Consider the following 18,151-nt stretch of genomic DNA (forward strand, 5'->3'; position numbering starts at 1 on the left):
GTTGTGCGAAATGCATCCACGTGACAGTCAGATTACCATGAAACTCTCCTCAGTGAGATTACACAGGAAACCACCAGACAGGAAACAAGTCAACAGATAAACCCGATTACAAATCCCTCAGCATCAACATTGATATGCAAAGATTGGAAGGTTTTATTGTTACCATTGATGAATAAAAAAGAACTCCATGGTTGGTCCAAATCAGACATGGTTCGTCAAGACTGAAAATCCACCCATGTTTCTGAGTGGCAGCATCTAATAAACGAGGTTAATGGCAGAAGATTTCCGTAAAAAGAGTCGCTATCCGAGAAAATACGAAAGGAGACGAAATTATTCGAGATATTTCCACAGCCAAGCGGTAATCATAAACTTTTGTAATGGCTGGTAATATCAATAGACACCAATAAATTGATGTTTTCAATGAAGTTGTTGGATCTGATTTGTTTCCCCCTTTTTTTTAGATATTTATACAATTACACAGGAAAAATGAAAGTGGTTTTTCTCACCTTCCATGTATAACTTACGTCCGGGCAAAATAATTATAAAAAGCTGAGAGAGAGAGAGAGAGAGAACGAGAGAGAGAGGAGAGCGACCGGGAGATGGGAGAGAGAGAGAGAGAGAGAGAGAGAGTCAAAACAAAAACAATACGGTGCAATGTGATACTTTGCAAAACCAGAATCACCCGAGGTTAGATTAAATTTACCAGGACTGAGAACGCAGCCCTACAGACTCGCACCGTCTGTATATTTGCAGGCATAAACCCGGACTGAAAAGAAAAAGAGTACGTCTAATGGAAGAAAGGATTCCAAAGATACCTCGCTGCTTTGTCAGGAAGGGAAGGCAAAAAGGTGGAGATTATTGTGAAGTGAATCTGCCGTTTGAAACGCACGCAGGCTCGACTCTGCCAGTGTACATTAGTTCAAATGAATTCCTATAGTGGACTAATGAACTTGATATGTAAATTTTATGGAAAGAGGCGAAATTAAAAAGGTGGCTGGAATTCAAAGCCCTGCGGCCCAGCGAGTGTAAACAACGCGTGATTGATGGCCAGGGAAAATTGATGCATTTTGTATTGCCGCTTTGCGGTGGCTCTTTGTACAGTACAGTGAATTGTCATTTAGGAAGATGCAGATGACACCGAACACGACCTGTTCGCGTTTCGCGTTTGTTTTGTCGATATTGTTATTCGTCAATATTGTAGAGTCGTAAATTCTAATGACGCTGATGTATTTCATGTACCGTATCGGCGTATGAATGCAAATGTTCAATCATGACCGTTTTTGGACATGTTAGGAATATCATATAATCGCTCGCTCTCTCACTCTCTCACTCTCTCTCTCTCTCTCTCTCTCATGCATACATACACATACACACATATACATATATAATATATATGTGTGTGTGTGTGTCTATATGTATATATATGTATAAATGTATATATTCAATGAGGCATGAAAGTACACGTGCTTGAAAATATCATAAAATCCACGTAAGAAGGCAAGTGAAATAAGGGCTTGGAACAAGTACTGTCGTAGTATATTCTACATTTTCAAGTTCACACTAAGTAAAAACAGTCTACAGAACTTCATATACGTAATTAAGTAGTGGTGACCGGAGTTACAGTTTCTTGATTCAGGCAACATGCTCTCCAAACAGAAAGAACAAGGGAAGAGGATCAGGAGATAATCTAGGCTTGAGGATAAAATTCCTGGTGAACGTGGCTTCACTAAATAGAGTTTCCAGAAGATTTCTCTTCTCATAGTCGTTGGCCTTGCAGATTATAGATGACTTACCCCAATTAATGGCATGGCCTGTATTCAAGCCAATGATCTTAAATGCCATTGTTCGTTAGGATTAAAAGAGATGTTCCCAACGTAAATATTCTCTTTCAAGAGGCCTAACAAACAATGGCATTTCAGATCATTGGCTTAAGACAGGGCATGCCATTACATGAGATAAGTCATCTATAACCTGCAAGGCCAACGATTATAAGAGAAGAAATCTTTTGGAAACTGTATTCATTGAAGCCACATGCACCAGGAATTTTAACCTCCGGCCTGGATTATCTCTCGAACCTCTTTCCCTGTCCTTTCTGTTTGGAGAACATGCTGCCCGAATCAAGAAATTGTAACTCCCGGCACCAATACTTCATTTTGTATAAAAAGCTCTGTAAACTGTTTTTACCTAGTGCGAACTTTAAAATGTAGAATATACTACGAAAGCACTTGTTCCAAGGCCCGTTTTCCACTCGCCTTCTTACGTGGATTTTATGCTATACAGACCAACACACACACACACTATATATATATATATATATATATATATATATATATATATATATATATACATATATATATATATATATATATATATATATATATATACTATATATATATATATATATATATATATATATACATTTATATATACATATCTCAGACAACAAAGAGCTCTCACGAAAAACGCACACGAACAAAACCACACAAAGTCTTGCTCATGAATAAAAAGACACTTAACGTAATCCAGTTCGACGAGGACCGCTAGGGTGACCGAATTATTCATTAAGGGAGATTAACGGGAGCTTTTACAGATGAGTAATGATGAATGTCTGTGGATAAACTAATTACTGTCTTGCTAAAAACGTTTCGCAGCTGCTCCATTATCTTCGATTTCATTACTTGTTTATTATCTTGACTGTTATTTATCTCCATATATTACACGTTTAAAAAACTCAATTCCTTTATATATATAATATATATATATATATATATATATATATATATATATATATGTATATATATTATGTATATATACTATATATATATATATATATATATAATATATATATATATATATATATATATATATATATTGCAAGACTGATCCATTATTTCGCCCATTTTCCAGAAGTATAAGACATATGAAGGAAGAAAATAATTCACCCATATACGGGTCATGAAATTCACTCAGCCGGTAAAATAGAAATGCATTCTTCTGGTTTAGTGATGATAGTATGATCTCAGCTTTTGCCTCTCAACTTAATGTGTGGACTTTGCATCTCTAAATTCTAGAGAGAGAGAGAGAGAGAGAGAGAGAGAGAGAGAGAGAGAGAGAGAGAGAGAGAGAGAGAGAGAGAGTTCCACGAAATGTTTCATTATTCCCGAAAGTGAGATGAAAAAGTAGCAAATTGCTTGTACGAGAGTACTAATAAAACTATTTTTTCTAACACTAATTTTATTTTAAACTGCAGTAAAAGAAAAAAGTTTCCTTTAAATAAGGTTGTATTAAAAAAAACGGTTATTCATAACCCTTCTCCATTATTTCTCATACCTGAAAACTCACCCAGAAATTTCCCCACATAAAATATATAATTTTTTTTTTTTGAGATATGGCATTACCTAAAGAGGTTTTCAGCCTTCGTGCCTTAAATTTTCTGAGGCATCTCGCTGATTTCCTCGATGTTCCGAGGAAACCGAAGGGAATTAGAGCAAGCTCAGTGTTTGATAGAATCGCATCATCTCTGGAGCTTTGAAGTTCGGAATTGACTTGGTTTCAAAGAGAAGTCAAAGTTCTTTTCGCTGGGGCTGAATTTGATCAAAAGTACCTTTATCATACAGGGTTCTTGTTTGAATTTTACTTCGAGTAATGTGACTCGTATTCTTAGTATTTTATTATGAGAAAAAAGTACCATTATTGCATTTAGGACATGTACTTGCTGTACACTTATCATTTTGTTAGCAAGAACATACATACACACATACACACAGACAAACAAAGTGTTGGCAATCATTATACCAAATGGATTTGATTTTAATATTTCTATGGAAGAAGGTGCCTGCTTAGATGACATTACATGTAACATAATTTTGTTGTGATAAAAAGAAACTTTTCATATGCTTAAGAACATAGTAACGAATTCTTTTTTATGTTCAAGTGAGCGACGCTTCTGATATTAGGTTACTGGTTCATTTTAAATTGAAAACGAAGATTTCCAAGCTATTAATCATTGATATTAGATGCTCAGATATAATCTGATCCTTTAAATGATTGAGATTTCTGGAGTGGTAGGGTCCTCACTGCAGACAAACTACAGCTCTAAATATGCTTACAAGTTCTGCGCTTATAACAATCACAGCATCTTACATTACAGGCTACTTCTTCCACAATAAAATACTATATACATAACCTGAACTCGAAGCTTATGTTTCTATAAAACATGAATCAAATACTGTTTAAGGTCACTTCCGGTATCTTTAATGAGAAAAAATCTTGCACAGTAGTAACAGCGGAAATTTTTTTGTAATATACCATATATATATATATATATATATATATATATATATATATATATATATATATATATATATATATATATATATGTATACGTGTGTGCATATGTGGACACACACACACACACACACACACACACCACACACATATATATATATATATCTATATATATATATATATATATATATATAATCTATATATATATCTAGAGAGAGAGAGAGAGAGAGGAGAGAGACCCGAGAGCGAGAGAAGAGAGTGGAGAGAGAGAGCCGTGGGAGGATTGAGGAGATTGGGAGGGAGAGAGAGACGAGAGAGAGAGAGAGAGAGAGAGAGAGGCATATATTTGTTTGTGCGCAGATTTTCTTTTCCCCTCCAAATCAATGGCTCTCACCATGAAAAACAAGAGCAAGCCATTTAGGATTTATGAAAATGAATGGGTTGAAAAGCTACCAAGCCATATAATGTCTTGTAGAAGGCGTAAGTGTAATTACAAAAATGTGAATATAAATCCTGTTGATATTGACTAAAATTATTAAAGAAATTCACTTGCAAAACATTTATAAACTACAAAACTTTCTCATGCATTACCCAACGTTTTCTTCTGAAATTATCTACAACGCAAAACGAGAAAGTAATAACCCATATGAATAATTGTCTTTCACCAAGTTTAGAGATGTATTATTTCTATATCTTTTGGCCGAATGCAAGATCTATATAATAATATCATCCCTTTTGTTTCAATTCTTCCCTTCACCATACCTCTTATGTAATAAATATGAAAATGGTAGCAGAATGGCCTGAATTCGAACCGTGATAAAAGCCATGGGTTATTTTTCGAAAAAAGCTGTTTACTTGACTTTGCAAGAAAGGGAGGAGTGATTCACTAAGGCCTTTGCCAGGGCTGAAGATTCGTAGACGAAAATAGGATTAAATCTCGAGATTTACATCACATATAAGAACAAAAACGCCCAATTCATATTATATCAGTCTCGTTTACAAAAAGAGATTTTAGTTTCTTTAGAAGGCACCCAGTTTTTTTTTTTTTTTTTTTTTTTTTTTTTTTTGTAGTTGTTAACATATATTCTTTTATGTAAGATTACCTTTTACCTTTGAGTTTAATTCATGCCCTAATATTCATCACATAAACTTGAACGTTCCTACTGGCATAACCACTTTATACTTGGAGTTATGCGTAATAATGATAAAAACCTTTAAAAAAGTGAGATGTAATTTATGTTTGTCATTTATAGCAATGATCTGAAAAAAAAAATTTAGTTATGGTAATTACAATGATGGACACTATGAATCATTGATAGCGAACATGAAAACAAGTGTAAAAGAGATGAAATTAAATTAAGGTAATGGGTGAAGGATTCCCAAATACAGAAATTTCCAGACATTTTTGTAAAAGAAAAGCAAACCAGTAAATAATGCACTGAAGAATCGAGTTTTCTGTACAGCGTATAATCAAGACCACAGGAAACAGATCTATCGTTCGGTACAATGCTGTATGAGTCGCGGCTAATGAAATTTTAACCGCGGCCCGGTGATGGCCTGTCCTCTCACGTTGCCAGACGCACGATTATGGCTAACTTTAACCTTAAATAGAATAAAAGCTATTGAGGCAAGAGGGCTGCAATTTGGTATGTTTTTGATGATTGGAGGGTGGATGATTAACATACAAATCATTAATAGCGAATATGAAAACAAGTCTCAGTAGTTTTTAATATAAAAGGGCGGACAGAAAAAGCCATCTCAATAGTTTTCTTTTACAGACAACTAAAACCGTGTCACGTTTGAGAGAAGACTTGAAAAAATATATATTGATTCCTTCGGGATACGAACTGCTGTTATGAAAACTGGATGATAACATGGGTGGGTAATAAAGGAAGGATAAAATTCTTCTCCAGAACGTAAATAAAAGGATTTAAAAGATTTTATTTCTGTCCCATTTGTTTTGCTATTCGTTCATGTCTGTGTACATTGGTCTCATTCAGTTCCAGTGACTGACTGAAATATCCGCTCTCAATTCTTTTTCCATTCTAGTGCCCTTGTTTGTGGGTATGGTTTGTTTTATTTTCTTGTGTTCATATGCCAAACCCTTGTGACGGAATAATGTCCACTGTTTTCGTTGTTCATGGTTCAGTACACACGGAAGCAAGTAAAAATGTGAGCCGAAGTTTCTTCGGCGCAATCAAGTTTTCTGTACATCGTTTAATCAAGACCACCGAAAATAGATCTATCGGTGGTATCGGTATAACGCTGTATGAGCCGCAACCCATGAAAATTTAAGCACGGACCGGTGGTGGCCTGGCCTACATCGTTGCCAGATGCACGATTATGACTAACTTTAATCTAAAGTCAAATAAAACCTACTGAGGCTAGAGGGTTGCAATTTGGTACGTTTGATGATTGGAGGGTGGATGATGACCATGCCAATTTGCTGCCCTCTAGCCCCAGTAGTTATTAAGATCTGAGGGCGGAAAGATGTTGACAGGAAAATGTGTGGACAGACAGACAACGTGGGACACAACAGTTCTCTTTTCAGAAAACGAAAAACTTCCAAAGGTACGAATATCTGCCAAAATCTACGATGCTGTGAAATTAACAAAAGTGAATCTATTAACAAGAGTGAATTTTATAGTTATCAGCTGTTGGTTGTAATAAGTGATTTATAAAGGGTGTAATATTGTACACCATTTATTCTGAAGTCTTCCTAATCATCGCATATTGCAATATTTAGCGTAGAAAAGAACGCAGCATTTTGGAACGGTCAGTGAAGGAGAGATGAACAACAAATAATCACATCTAACGGGTCAGCATCATCTTATGTACACACTGGATTCTTATGTAATCACCCCTACTCTCTCTCTCTCTCTCTCTCTCTCTCTCTCTCTCTCTCTCTCTCCCCGTAGAAATTCATTTCTATTTTCTCTACACTCTTAGGATAGAATATAGAATTTAGGCCACTGGGACCTATGAGGTTATTCAGCGCTGAAACGGAAACAAACAGTGAAAAGGTCTGAAAGTTGCAACAGGAGGAAAACCTCAAAGCAGTTGCACTATGAAACAGTTGTTTAAAAAAGGGTGGAAAGTAAGAGGGCAGAAAGAGAATATGAACGGAGGCACAGTAAAAGAAATGAAAGAGGTTGCAGCTAGTGGCCGAAGCGACGCTGGAGACCCTTAAGTAATAATGCCTACAGTGCACCACATGTAGTGCACTGAAGGCACTACCGCCCTAAGGGTTCTCTACCTTCTTTTTCTCCTACACTCTGTTCCCCTGCTTCCTCACAACGTGTCACTTTGTTTTTGGATATATCCTTTGCCGACGTATCTGGAGTAAAGAGTCACGCGTAGTGACTTGACGAGGACACTTGTCCACTCTGCATCCTATTGTCAACTTTCAACACAGTCTCTCTCTCTCTCTCTCTCTCTCTCTCTCTCTCTCTCTCTCTCTCTCTCTCTCTCCTTCTGTAGTGCTGTTGTTGCGGGACGGACGTAAAATTATCAAAGCTGTGCGTGACTTTTTCTTGTCATTGTGATGTTATCATAAGAGTGCTTTATACTTCATGTGAAATATTATTGCCTTTAGTTTTCGTACGGACAGATGGGCGGAGTTGAAAACTTCTTGGTCAATATTTGATGCCATTTTCGTCATTGCTCATGAAATAGCTACAATTCGCGTACATGACGTATAATAAGAGGCAAAAGGAGAATTATAATTGACATAAATGCTCGAGGCTATATTAATTTGGCGTCTATGAATACAAACACAAATCATTAAAGATATTTACTGCTTCAACTCCAACGAAGCAATGATTATTGATTGTCTATTGTTTGTGACAGTACTTGTTATAAACCCAGTTTGCAAAGTATATCTGCCTTATAACAAATCATAATAAACTATAATCTTTTTAACTGTGAAACAATAAAAAAAAATCTGGATTTGAAGACAAATACAGATATATTCCGTCTGCGCTTTTCACAGCTCCGCACTGCAGAAGTTTTATATACGATCCGGACGCTAACATTCTCTCTCTCTCTCTCTCTCTCTCTCTCTCTCTCTCTCTCTCTCTCTCTCTTTCGAGTCTGGTACAACAATCAATATTTGTTTCATGACGGGTCCGATTAATTCTGTTAGCGTAATTGTTGTCTGACAGGGTCAATTACTATTGACATTAGATTGCCTTTGTTTGTGTAAATATGAAACAGCCAAATACCAGAGTTCACCTGCGTGGCCATATCAGTCTCTACGTTTTCTGCTTTAAGATATAATTTTTGTTGACGGTTAAGGCCTTTTTTTTCCTTTTTCTTTTTTTACTGTTTTTAAACCGTGGACGAGGACGTTACGGTACAAAGGTCACATACATGCTGTATGTTTTTTATGGGTTTCTCTTTCTCGTTCGCTTTATGCGAGTGTATATAAAAAAGCTTGAGCATGAAAGAATACATATACATACGCTCCCACATACATATATACATGCAATACACAAAGCAATGGCATTAGCCACGAAACCACGTTCCAAATTTTCGGGATTCAGTTAACAGACATATATATACGTATATATATATATATATATATATATATATATATATATATAAGTGACCACTTCTCTTTTAAATATAACAATAAATCTTATCCATATCCGTGCATGGGCGTGTAGTAGGCGGTCGCAAAAAATAAAAATTTTTTTTTAAAAAAAAAAAAAAAAAACCCCTCTACGAACCAAATCATAACAGCATACAAATCCGAGCATCTATCTGCACAACAAGAGCGGGACGCGAACAGGACCCACTCGCGACTCGCTATACTGATTCGGTACATCCGATTGCCATAACGCACAGAGGTGAATCACTTGACGGGGCGAATAATTTCCACCCCGCCCCTAAATCGAGTTTCCCAATATAAAGTAAAAAGAGTAACTGAAAAAGAAATGAAAAGCCAGGCCGAACTGACCTCTCCACAAAACAATCGGGGTCCATTCTCCCCGCGTAATCAAAAAACTTGATATACGACAAAATTTTCTAAATGTTCAATCCCGGCACAAGCATATTGCGCCCTATTCGTTTTGTTTCGATGGCGGTGTGCGTGTTGGTGGTGGTGGTGGTGGGGGGCGGGGGGGGGGGGGCGTTGTTTATTAAGTTAGTGTGTCTCTCTCTCTCTCTCTCTCTCTCTCTCTCTCTCTCTCCCCTGTAGCAAGGGTACATTATCACCAAAAACTGACGGAAACATGATGGAGCATTATTGCTTTGTCTTGAAAGAAGGTCTCTCTCTCTCTCTCTCTCTCTCTCCTGTAGCAAGGCCACATTATTACCAAAATCCTGCGGAAACATGAGGGCAAATTACTGCTTTCTTTCTTATAGGAGCGCTCTCTCTCTCTCTCTCTCTCTCTAAGTAAATAAATAAATAAATAATCAATCAAATAAATTTCTTCTGCTAAATTCGGTTTACTTTTAACGCAGATAAATATATCACCATGATAAACGTGGAATTCAACAAAAGAAGTATCTCATTTTTAAAATAAATCTTTTCAGAATATCTATCCCAAGTTTCCATTAAATTTTAGTCTTGCTTTAAAGAAAATAGCAGTTTATCTCTTCACAGTTGCCTTTTTAAGTTATCAACATTTGGATTCCCTATCCCCAACTTTCAAAGCAGATTATTATGACAACATATATACCCCTTTCAATTATGTAAACAATTATCCAAATATTGGATTGCCTATCCCTAACTTTCAAAGTAGATTACTAAGACAACATATATATACCTCTCTCAATTATGTCAACAATTATCCAAATATTGGATTGCCTATCCCCAACTTTCAAAGCAGATTATTCTGACAACATATGTACCCCTTTCAATTATGTAAACAATTATCCAAATATTGGATTGCCTATCCCCAACTTTCAAAGCAGATTATTCTGACAACATATGTACCTCTTTCAATTATGTAAACAATTATCCAAATATTGGATTGCCTATCCCCAACTTTCAAAGCAGATTATTCTGACAACATATATACCCCTTTCAATTATGTAAACAATTATCCAAATATTGGATTGCCTATCCCAACTTTCAAAACAGACTATCAAGACAACATAAATACCTCTTTCAGTTATGTAAACAATTATCCAAATATCGCTTCATTCCCTGATTCGCTAATTACTTAATGTACTAACGATCAAATCTGCAAAAAACATAGGGAAATCCCGTATTTAATATTCAATTTAACCTGGGCTCCGAACTTCACCCATGCTAACTAAATACGGCCCGAGTCCACACCTTAAATGCCTTGTCTGTATCAACATACAACACAATAGAAAGTGTTACTTTAGGCATGCAACAGTTTTTGGTACCTCGTCCTTAATAACATTCGTTCTCCCCCAAAAATTAAATCTGTGATATCAGTATCAAAATTTTTTTTCAGATACCAACATAGATTTTCGAACGAGGTATATTTAAGTACAATAGATATCCATGGTTATGTATGTATAAGTATGTATATATGTGTAAATATATACATATATATACATATATATAATTACAGACATACATAAACGCACACACACATACACACACACACACACACATATATATGTATATATATATATATATATATATGATATATATATATATATATATATATCTATATATATATGATATAATATATATATATATATATATATATATATCTATATATATATATATATATATATATATATATATATTATATATATATATATATATATATATATATATATATCAAAAGCTTGGGTACGTAGTATGTATCATATATACGTATATATATATATATATATATATCTATATATCTATATATACTATATATATATCTACTATATCTATATATATATATATATAAATTGTTAGCTTTATTATCAGAAGCCACAGGGATAATTTCCCCCCCCCCAAAAAAAAAAGAAAAGACCTTAGTGCCAAGTACTTTCAGTGGTATTTAACACATCTTCGGGGCACAAAGTAGTGACAAAACGTAAAAACTAGTGAGCAAGAAAGCTCTCACAAAAGCAAAACGAAGAAGAAAAAACATACAAAAATATGTGTACAGTAAGGCCATTACAAACAGAAACAACATTGTTCTAGATTACCCAACCACTTAAGTCCGTGTTTACTAGAGAGAGAGAGAGAGAGAGAGAGAGAGAGAGGTCTGTTTCTGATCATCAAAGACTCAAAGGGAAGCAATTCCGTGATCGGTGGCAGAGGGAAGAGTATAAATCCTTTCTTTTGGTCGAGACGAGCGTTTGACGAGGATAAAGTAACCTTGAACCTAATGCAGATTCGAGAGCCGATAAACTTGATATTAAATATACCTCGAATGACATTCAGAAGATGAAACCTATTCACATGGAACAAGCCCACCTACCTACTACAGGGGCCATTGACTAGGAATTCAAGCTTCCGAAGAATAAGGCGTTCATCAGGAAGAAGCAAGAGGAAATGAAGGGAAATACAAAAAGAAGTGATACTGCTTATTAAAAAAAATAATTAATAGTATATAGATAAATAGATGAAAATGCATTAAAATGCAAGTGGAGTAATATTATGGTAATAAAACACTGCATTTTTATTGAACTTGTGTAGTTCCAGAAGAAGAAGGTAATTTGAACCCTCTAATAAAGAAAAATGGAATGGTATACAGAATTTTGGCTGGAACCTCTGAGGTTAATCAGCATTGTAAGAGATATTGATAGTCTAAAGATTTGAAATGTTTAACGGTAGGGAACCTCGCAATTGCACTTCAATAATTGTTAGGAGGGGATGGAAAATCAGATGGAAGAAAGAGAATATGAATGGAGGTACAGTAAATAGGAATAAAAGGGGTTGCAGTTGGGGGACCGAAGGGACGCGGAAACGAACCTTAAGTAATGCCTACAGTGCACCGCGTGAGGTGCACTGACGGCTCTACCACACCCTACGGAGATCGTATTCGTCCAGGCGGGGAACCGTAAAAAAAGAAGGCAAAGAATTTCAAATTTGTCTCCTCCCAAAAAAGGGAAAAAGAAGTCCCTCAAAAAGTAAAGAGAAGAAGAAGAAGAAGAAGAAGAAGAAGAAGAAGAAAATTTGCCTCCCCCCCTATAATAAAGAAGTAATCCATAAAAAAAAAAAAAAAAAAAAAAAAAAAAAAAAAAAAAACAAAAAAAAAAAAAAAAAAAAAAAAAAAGCTGATGATGAGGGAGTTGACTCGGCTGTCTTCCGCTTCCTAATGGAGAAAATGGCGCCAGATTGCGCAGAGCGCCTGATCGCGCAATCTTGCAGTATATTTTGCAAAATCCCTCAACTGTCCTCGGCGACACGAGCGATTTCCACTTTTATCGCCTCGAGCAGCACGCCAGATATATCCCCTTTAGAGTTTCATCTCCTCTCTTCCTCCCTCCAGTCACTTCGGTCTTTGGCTTCACTTGCTTTTAATTTAAGTCTTCTGACGCATATGGACGAGTCGGCCAATGCTTGGTTTTCTTCTCCTTTATATCATAGTACTTAAGGCAAGTTTTTGGTCTGTCTTTGAAATGATACTATAGTTCATTTTCCTTTTTGTTTTTTAGTTTTTTTTTTTCAGTAAAAGAGGAAGAGGCTTGTGATAGTGTTCGTTTTATTATTATTTTGAGAGAGAGAGAGAGAGAGAGAGAGAGAGAGAGAGAGAGAGAGAGAGAACAATCCTCCTATGCTCAAGTAAGATGTAAGGGGATATAAAAGTGTGTGGTTATAATATATATATATATATATATATATATATATATATATATATATATTTATATATATATATATATATATATCTTATTTCATACGTATTTCAAAAATCTTTCATGATATCTAAAAGAAGGCATTACATTATCAGAAAAAATATGAGCAACAGAGAATGACAAAAACACAAAAAGAGTGTGTGGGTGTTTCCAGGGAGCTTTCCTTGAGCCTGTATCACCAAGAAATTTTACCAAGTATCTGTACCAAAGACGGACGCTGAATATCTTGAATATCTCGTCTTATTTCCCAGCTCATTTGCAGTTCTTCTGGGTAGATCTAAACATTTGATGTCCACTCTTACTTGCCACTCTTTCCCCATGGAAAATATCAAAAGAGGGTCTTGGCTCAAAGCTACGACTTTCCAGACTGGGACATTCTCGTGGGTTTCTTCCTGATTTGCAGCTGACGCGTATTTCCAGACAAAGGAGGCAAACTGATTGGCACTTTATGCTTTAATATTTCTGTCTTTATTTCCTTCATCCTTCAAGTGTTTCTTCCTGATTTGTCCTTTATTTCCAAAATCAAGTTACACTTCATAGTGAGTTATTCCAGTTTTTACTTCCTTCATCATTCAGGTGTTTGTTATTAATTTGTCCTTTATTTACAAATCAAGAACCCAAAATAATTGACACTTCATACTTAGTTATTCCAATCTTCATTTCCTTCATCCTTCAAGTGTTTGTTATTGATTTGTCCTTTATTCCTAAATCAAGGACCCAAAACAACTGACACTTCATACTTTATCACTCTGGTACTTATTTCCTCCATCCCTCAGCCAATCCTCTGCCATGACTCGGCAACCACTTCTACCTTGCATCCCACCTCCATCTCGTTGTATCTCAAGGTTTCTCTTTTCGCCTTCAATTCACATGCATAAACTTTCATCCTTCCGCGAGTTTGTCTATCAGAGTTCTCCATTGTTAGTTTTCTGTAAAAGAAAACTCTTGAGATACCTATTTGTCCGTCCGTCCGTCACTTTTTCTGTCTGCCCTCAAATCTTGAAAACTGCTGAGGCTAGAGGGGTGCCAATTGGTATGTTGATCATCCACCCTCCAATCATCAAACATACCAAATTGCAGCCCTCTAGCCTCCGTAGTTTGTATATTATGTAAGGTTAAATTTAGTCATGATCGTGTGTCTAAGGTGCCAACGATACAAGCCACCACCGGGCCGAGGCTGAAAGTTTTAAGGGACGCGACTGATATTTTCATACAGCGTTATACGCTGTACAGAAAACTCGACTGCGCCGAGGACACTTCGGCACACTTTTTACTTGTTTCTAGCATATCTTCAGTAAGTATTCCTTTCGCGGGAGTTGGGTAATAAACTAACTGAATGCTCAGGGAGTCTTTGAAGAGAATAATGAAAGACCTCTCCAGGACGCTTGATATTTTCTCTAAAGACGGCTCTCCATTCGCTTCTGCTATTCATTCGGAAGAAAAAAAAATAATGTCAAGTTCATTCATATTACATCGCAGACTTTTTTTTTTTCTTTTTTTATCCACTTCTTTTTCAGGCGGCGTTCCGAACAGTATGACTTTAGACGCTTGGCCACATTCGTACCCTCTTTTATTTTCAGTGTATTTTTTTTCCCGTGACCTCCATCGCTGCATCCGTGTCCCTGACTTTATACTTAGGATTTTCGCCTTTGGGGATTCTTTAGGTATAGTTTACAGTGCAGGGGGGAAGGGGGGAGGGGGCATTTATCTCTTTTACTGGAAACCGTACTGCTGCCCTCGGCTCAGATGTATATATTTTTTTCTTTTTGTATGTCAGACATGTCATGAAGTGCTTCCTCTTCTTTCATTTTTTCTAAATTTTTTTCATTTACTTTTTTTGTAGCTTGAAAAGAAATAGAATATAATTAACTGGGTCAAGTAACCTTTGTGTGAAAGGGAGTCGTTTTTTTAACTTATAGACGATTTAAGGAAATATCATTCGCCGAGGTTGGGAATTTTAACAGTATATAAAATATTATTGCTATTTCAGGAATCCTATTGTGGCTGTCATGCCAACTGAAAGCTGGGCATCTGAAAGTGTAAATGCAGAGTCTGAATCCAAAATAGAAAGAAAAAACCTGGATGCTCTGTATAAAAAAAAACTTGGAGGGTCTGTATAAAAAAAAACTGGAGGGTCTGTATAAAAAAAAAACTGGAGGGTCTGTATAAAAAAAACCTGGATGGTCTGTATAAAAAAAAACTTGGAGGGTCTGTATAAAAATATCATTCGCAGAGGTTTGTATAAAAAAACAGGGGGGTCTGTATTAAAAAGAACCTGGAGGGTCTGTATAAAAAAAACCAGGAGGGTCTGTACAAAAAACAAAAAACCTGTAGGGTCTGTATAAAAAAAACTGTGGGTTCTGTCTAAAAAAAAAAAAAAAAACCTGGATGGTCTGTATATATATATATATATATATATATATATATATATATATATATATATATATATATATATATATATACTATATATAAACTGGAGTATCCCAATATTTATTTTCCTTCGGCCCAAGTAAAGCAGCTAATGGTCTTGATTTCGTTACCCAACGTGAAGTATAGCCGGCGTCCCCGAGTCCACCGAATGAGGTTTATTTCCTGGCCGAGATGGAACAGGCCACACTGGCAAACAGACGGTAAATGGAAGAGAATTCGACGCAAAGGAAAAAAAGAAAGGACAGAAAATGGATCAGTAACCACACGCGTACACATATTCTATTTTTCTTTTTAATAATTTTTTATCATTCGCTGTTTGGTGATTATCATCAGCCTGAAAAGGACAAAAGAAGGATGAGTAAATTACTTATGCGAATGGTCTTGTTTATTTTAAATTTCTCACTCAGTTTTTGTAGTAAAAAATCGATTTTCCCTTGTTTAGTAAAATAATATTCTTCGAAATTTGACTTTTTTCCCTTCATTCTTAATCTGACTTTTTCTATCCTTCAATGTAACGCCAGATAACTCACAATCAATCAAACAATCAATCTATCCTTCAATTATCTTATCCTTCGCTGATGACTGATCGGTTTTTGTAATTAAAAAAGTTATTTTCAGTTATTTACTAAAGTAACATTCTTCGAAATTTGACTGTTTTTCCTTCAATCTTACTCTGACTTCTTCTATCCTTCAATTACCTTATCCTTCACTGATGACTGACGGGCATCAGATTGCAACGGAAAAATAGATCTTCAGTTGTAAGGCAGTTAACAGCCTATAGCAAATATTTTACTTAGATTGTTCCTTCGTTTTTGTCACATTTTCTTCTTCCGTTGTTTACTTGACAGGAGGCGGGCGGTATCCTGTCATGGTGTACATCCACGGAGAATCCTTCTCATGGGGTTCCGGTAACCTATACGACGGCAGTATTCTTGCTGCATATGGACAGGTGACCGTTGTCACAGTCAACTACCGTCTTGGACCATTAGGTGAGTGTAATCATTGTTTAATGTAAGTGGTTCTACGTAGATATAATTTCTGTTTGTCACTAATCGTGGGAACTTTGAACTAAAGAACTGATTAGCAACCGCGAACCACCTTGAAATAAAGAAAGACAAACCCCCTATAATTACATGCAAATTATACCTGGGCTAAATTTCACCAAGGCGTCATTCATTAAACAATTATAGTCTTCTCTGGAAAGATTATATATATTTTCTAGACACAAGGGGTATTATAACGATTTCCCTGATACGATGGGTGTGTAACCCTTCAACGAATTATGATACAGTTGCTTTTAAAATGATGATATAGGTACTGTGCTTGTTCAAAGTTCAAATTTAAAAAAAAATCTAAAATTAAAATAAAAAAAAACACGGATTTGAATACGGTGTAGACAAGTACCCTTCAAAACTCTAGCATTATTTTTTATAAAGACAAGTCATATATGAAACGAAGTAATCAGTGAAAAAAAAGAGAATATCTTGCATCAAAACAGCCTTCTTGCTTCCATCCTGTCTGCCGATTCACTGAATGTTTTTCCTTCTTGTTCTTTCAATGCGCACCAGGTTTTCTAAATACGAGCCCGAGTGGGGGAAGCAGAGGGGTGGTGAGTAACCAGGGACTCATGGACCAAGTAGCAGCGCTCACCTGGGTGAACGAGAACATCGCATCCTTCGGTGGAAACCCTGAGAGTGTGACCATCTTCGGACACTCGTCAGGTGCCGCCTGCATTCATTACCTGATCGTCTCACCTGTTGTTGTTTCTGGTAAGTATTTAGAAACATGGAAAGGCAAATGGCCCCTTTGTACCATAAATACTCTTTTTAATTAAGATAGTTCAAGTACAAGTTCAAGTTCAATCTAAAAATAGTTCAATTTCAAATTCAAAAAAGGTTCAAGTTCAAAAAAAGTTTAATTTGAAAAAATTCCAAGTTTCCTCATCGAGTGCTGAGAAGTTCTTACTCTAACTGGTGTATACAAAAAATCACGAATAGTGCTTTGAGAATATTTAATAGCTCAGTTCTCTGGAAATGGTATAAATGACGTCTGCATGAAGATAGGAAGGCAATCTATTTCCAAATCTATCGCTGATGCATTACAAGACGTCAAAAATATCCAGATCAGTTGCCTTTACGTCTCTGTTATTCGTAAAATTTGTATGTCGATCGTGCATCTATGTATATTTCGATCAGCATCTACGTCAAACATCGCTTCTTAATCCTCATCTCTCCAATATCACGAGCACAGCCTTCTTCTTCTTCCTTTTTTTTTTATTTTTATCGAGGAGACTTATCCTCCAGAAGTTTCTGCTTCTCGAGAGATGTTTGTTGGAGTTAGAGATGTTCTTTTCCTCCGAGTGGAATAACGAACAATAGAGGATTGGAGTTTCCCCCCCATATTGAGTTGCGAATGTAGCGGGGAATCGCTTCGGCTGACTTGCTGATGGAGTTTGAGACTCCTTCCTCCTCTTTCGAACGGGATTAAAGATGCGCTCTACTTCCATATAGTAAGTTCCCTGATGATCCCTGGGGATTGTTCCGCCTGAGTATGAAGGGAGATTCTGGCGTAGCTGTCAGGTAATGGATTTAATTCAACAGATATTTCACTACACGCGGGACTATGAAAGGGATTTACGGGCGTAGCCAGCAGA

General features: G+C 36.1%; 1 protein-coding gene across 3 annotated transcripts in view; it reads left to right on the top strand.

Moving 5' to 3' along the window:
* Window positions 1-18,151, top strand: part of LOC135216803 (neuroligin-1-like) — a 92,071-nt gene that overhangs the window by 59,839 nt on the left and 14,081 nt on the right. For all 3 annotated transcript variants that reach the window (XM_064252293.1, XM_064252292.1, XM_064252294.1), the window contains exons 3-4: window positions 16,347-16,487; window positions 17,067-17,267. In XM_064252293.1, coding sequence (XP_064108363.1) covers window positions 16,347-16,487; window positions 17,067-17,267 — 342 coding nt within the window. The remainder of the gene's footprint in view (window positions 1-16,346; window positions 16,488-17,066; window positions 17,268-18,151) is intronic.

This window comes from Macrobrachium nipponense, chromosome 6 (assembly GCF_015104395.2).
Source record: "Macrobrachium nipponense isolate FS-2020 chromosome 6, ASM1510439v2, whole genome shotgun sequence".
In the NCBI taxonomy this organism is placed as follows: domain Eukaryota; kingdom Metazoa; phylum Arthropoda; class Malacostraca; order Decapoda; family Palaemonidae; genus Macrobrachium; species Macrobrachium nipponense.